The 3,966-nt window shown below is 45.0% G+C and overlaps 1 protein-coding gene across 11 annotated transcripts in view; it reads right to left on the bottom strand.

The window, feature by feature from the left end:
- The window catches only part of Rere (arginine-glutamic acid dipeptide repeats), a 342,546-nt gene that overhangs the window by 140,774 nt on the left and 197,806 nt on the right, over positions 1 to 3,966 (bottom strand). For all 11 annotated transcript variants that reach the window (XM_029475940.1, XM_021161463.2, XM_029475947.1 and 8 more), the window contains one exon: positions 3,476 to 3,580. In XM_029475940.1, coding sequence (XP_029331800.1) covers positions 3,476 to 3,580 — 105 coding nt within the window. The remainder of the gene's footprint in view (positions 1 to 3,475; positions 3,581 to 3,966) is intronic.

Raw genomic sequence — 3,966 nt, 5'->3', positions numbered from 1 at the left:
ACTCACTTTGTAGACCAGGCTGGCCTCGAACTCAGAAATCCACCTGCCTCTGCCTCCCGAGTGCTGGGATTAAAGGCGTGCGCCACCACGCCCGGCTAGTATTTGCATTTTCAGATGCTTCTAAGAATTGTTAAATATCAGCCCTAATGTCTTCACTGATCTGCTGTTTGCTCATGAGTATGTGTGTAACTTGGGTGTGTGCTCAGAAGATGCCACCTCAAAAATCTTCTCTCTCTCTCTCTCTCTCTCTCTCTCCCCTCTCCCTCTCTCCCTCTCTTACCCCCCTCTCATTTTCTAAGATAGGGTTTCTCTGTGTAGCTCTGGCTGTCCTGGAACTTACTCTGTGTACCAGGCTGGTCTTGAACTCACAGAGATGAGTCTGCCTCGGCCTCCTGAGAGCTGAAGTAAAGATGTGTACCACCTCCATGTGGAAAGTGTCTTTCATTGGCCTGGAACTTGCCCACTAGACTAGGCTAGATGACTAGCAAGCTCCAGAATGTATTCTTCTATTTACGTGGGTTCTGGGGACTAAACTTGGATCCTCATGTTTGCACAGCAAGCATTTTCCTAGCTGAGCCATCTCCTGAGCCCACAGTTTTTGCAATTTCTTTCGATATTAGTTTTTGAACCTTATTCCACAATGATTTAATAAAATCTAAGAAATCAATAGGTTTCCTTTGTTAAGCTTTAAAAACTGGAGCAGAGGCTCTCCGTAAAGCTGTAGCCTAAATGTGGATGGGCCTACTCTGGCAGAGACTTGATGCACCAGGGTGGGGAGATACCCAGGGAAGGCCTACCCTTTCAGAGAAGGAGAAGGGTAAGGGGAAACCGGGAAGGGGGGTGGGCAACATTTGGGATGTAAATAAATAATAAGTGGTTAAGACTTATTTTCTGCCGGGTGGTGGTGGCGCACACCTTTAATCCCAGCACTTGGGAGGCAGAGGCAGGCGGATTTCTAAGTTCAAGGCCAGCCTGGTCTACAGAGTGAGTTCCAGGACAGCCAGGGCTATACAGAGAAACCCTGTCAAAAAAGACTTATTTTCTGTGTTTAAGTGTTTTGTCTGGATGTATGCATGTACCACATGCATGCCTGCTACCTGCCCAAGATTACCTGGCAACAGTATGATCCCTCTAAACTGGAGTTATGACAGTTATAAGGTGTTATGTGGGGACTGGAAATCAAATCTGGATCCTCTGTGAGAGCAACACGTGCTGTAAGCTGCCCCTGTCGGGACTCCTCTGACACCGGTCTGTTCCTGAGAAGACTGTTTTGCCATTGTCGGATGGAATGTTTCAGAGATAGCTGTTACGTCCGTTTGCTCTGTGCTGCAGTTTCAATTCTCAAGTTTCTCTGTTGATTTGGTACTGGGACAGGGGCTCTGGATGACCTATTTGTTGATGACAGTGAGCTATTAAAAAATCACCTACTATTATCTGGGTGGTAGTGGCATAGGCCTTTAATTCCAGCAAATGGGAGGCAGAGGCAGGTGGATTCCTGAGTTCAAGGCTGGGCTGGTTTAAAGAGCAAGTTCCAGCACAGCCAGGGCTATACAGAGAAACCTGACTCAAAAAAACCTAAATGAACAAAGTCACCCATTTTCATTTTTATCGTGGTCTACCTGGACCTTTTTGTGTAGCAGTATTTATTTTACCTTGACATTCAGTGCATATCTAGTTTCAACTCTTATAATCTCCTAACAAGAGCCTGGCATAGTGACACATGCCTTTAATCCAACACTCAGGAAGCGGAAGTAGGTAGAGCTCTTTGATTTCAAGACCAGCCTCGTCTGCAGAGTGAGTTGCAGAACTCCCAAAGCTACACAGTGAGATCCTGTCTTGAAAAACACCAAAGCAACAAAAATCTCCTAATGTCTTGGTCCCTTTGTTACTACACAGTGACCTTCATCTCTCCTAATTTGGACCTGGCCTCTGTTTTATCAAATGGAGCCAGAGCCTAACCCTGCTTGTCTTCAGCCCAGAGCTGACCCTACTTTTTTTCAGCTCCCAGTTGCTTGGCATACTAACAGCTGTTTTGCTTCCACTTTTGTTGTGATTAAACATTCTGATAAAAGGAAGCTTAGGAAAAGAAAGGTTTATTTACGCTTACAACTCCATACAACCACTGAAGGAACTTAAAGCCTGCTTGCCATTCCACACAAGCAGCAACTCAGACCAAGGAACTCACTCATAGACAAAGAAGTACAGCCAGAACCATGTAGACATACCTAGCTAGTTTTGTTTTGTTTTGTCCTTCTGTCTTTTTAAAAGACTTAGATAGACTTTTAAGTTAATTTTATTTATGTGTACTTGTGTTTTTTTTCCTTCGTGAGTCTGTGTGTTGCATGTGAGTGCAGAGGATGTCATACATGGTTGTGAGCCACAGTGTGGTTGCTGAGAAATGAATGTAGTCCCTGATAAGCATAGCAAACGATTTGTTTTTCTTTTTCAAGACAAGGTTTCTCTGTGTAGCCCTGGCTGTCCTTGAACTCAGAAATCCACCTGCCTCTGCCTCCTAAGTGCTGGGATTAAGGCGTGCACCACCACGCCCAGCTGCTGAGCTATCTCTTTCTTTATCTGGCTTTTTATACAGTGGAAGATCATCTGCCCAGGAAACATTGTTCCCCACAGTAAACTGGATCCTGCAGGATGAAGGAGCAGTCACCAAGTCAACCCCCAACAGGCATGTCCACAAGCCATGACCCAAGTCAAGCTGCAGTTAAGGCTAACCAGGCACAGGTCCATCTTCTACTTTAGGCTGCGTGTCTTTGGTGGTGAAGTGCATCTCATGTAGCCACATCGCCCTTCATGTAAGTAACTGTTCTGGTCTGGAAAGATGGCTCAGCGATTCTAAGCACTGACTAGTCTTCCACATATCCTGAGTTCAATTCCCAGCAACCACATGGTGGCTCATAGCCATGTATAATGGGGATCCAATGCCCTCTCCTGGTGTGTCTGAAGACAGTGACAGTGTGCTCACATACATTAAATAAATAAATAAATAAATAAATAAATAAATCTTTAAAAAATAATCGTTCTGTTACACATGTACACCTTACCAAGATGGCTCCAACAGGATGCTGTCCACTTCCTACCCTAGTCTCACCAGATCTTTGTCAGTGTTTCTGGATTTCATTAGCTGAAGCAAACTGAACAACAAGTATCTAACTTTCCAAACTGACTCTGGAGGGCTTGGCAAAGTCTGCATCAAGAAAATGCTCTCCCAGTCAGCTGAAAGCACAGACGGACAGCGGCGTTCTGTCCTTCTCCCTACTCTCTATGCCCTCCTTTCCATACCTTTCCTTGCCTAACCAAAGCAAAGGCAAACAATGAGTGGCACTAACCATCAAAGGCCCAAGCTGACCCGGAAGCGCTGAGTCACTGCTTGGCATCTTGCTAACTTAAGCACAGACGTGTAAATGCACACGCACACACACATGTGAGTGAGAAAGGAAGTGGCCATAAGTGACTGACTTACCTTGTCTCAGGGTTGTAGCCTAATATGTAGAAAAATGAGTCCACTCGGGCTTTAAACTCTCGAGCAGCAAATATGTCAGAAAAATGGGAGATGTTACACTTCCCTCTGAGGAAAAAAACAAAACACAGAACATTTGTTTAAATTACTTTGCAAACCACAAAGGCACAGGGAGTGGGGTGGGGTGAGGGAAGCATAGAATATATAAAAATACAGTGTTCACATTTCATTGGCAATTTTTATTTTTGTTTTGTTTAATGCTTGCTTCAGTGAGCCCCATAAAGTATCACAGAGGAGAATAGTAACATCTCTAGATGTGACCATCAACAAAAGAAGAGCCACGCCCAGACGCCCAGGCACCAGAAACTCAAGGCACATGATAGAAGTGGCATGCTGTTCAGTGTACTCACCTTCCTGCACATGCACGAGCAAGCGCACAGACCGTCTCTGTCTCTCTCTCTCTCTCTCTCTCTCTCTCTCTCACACACACACAC

This window comes from Mus caroli, chromosome 4 (assembly GCF_900094665.2).
Source record: "Mus caroli chromosome 4, CAROLI_EIJ_v1.1, whole genome shotgun sequence".
In the NCBI taxonomy this organism is placed as follows: domain Eukaryota; kingdom Metazoa; phylum Chordata; class Mammalia; order Rodentia; family Muridae; genus Mus; species Mus caroli.
This window is presented reverse-complemented; position numbering and strand designations above follow the sequence as displayed.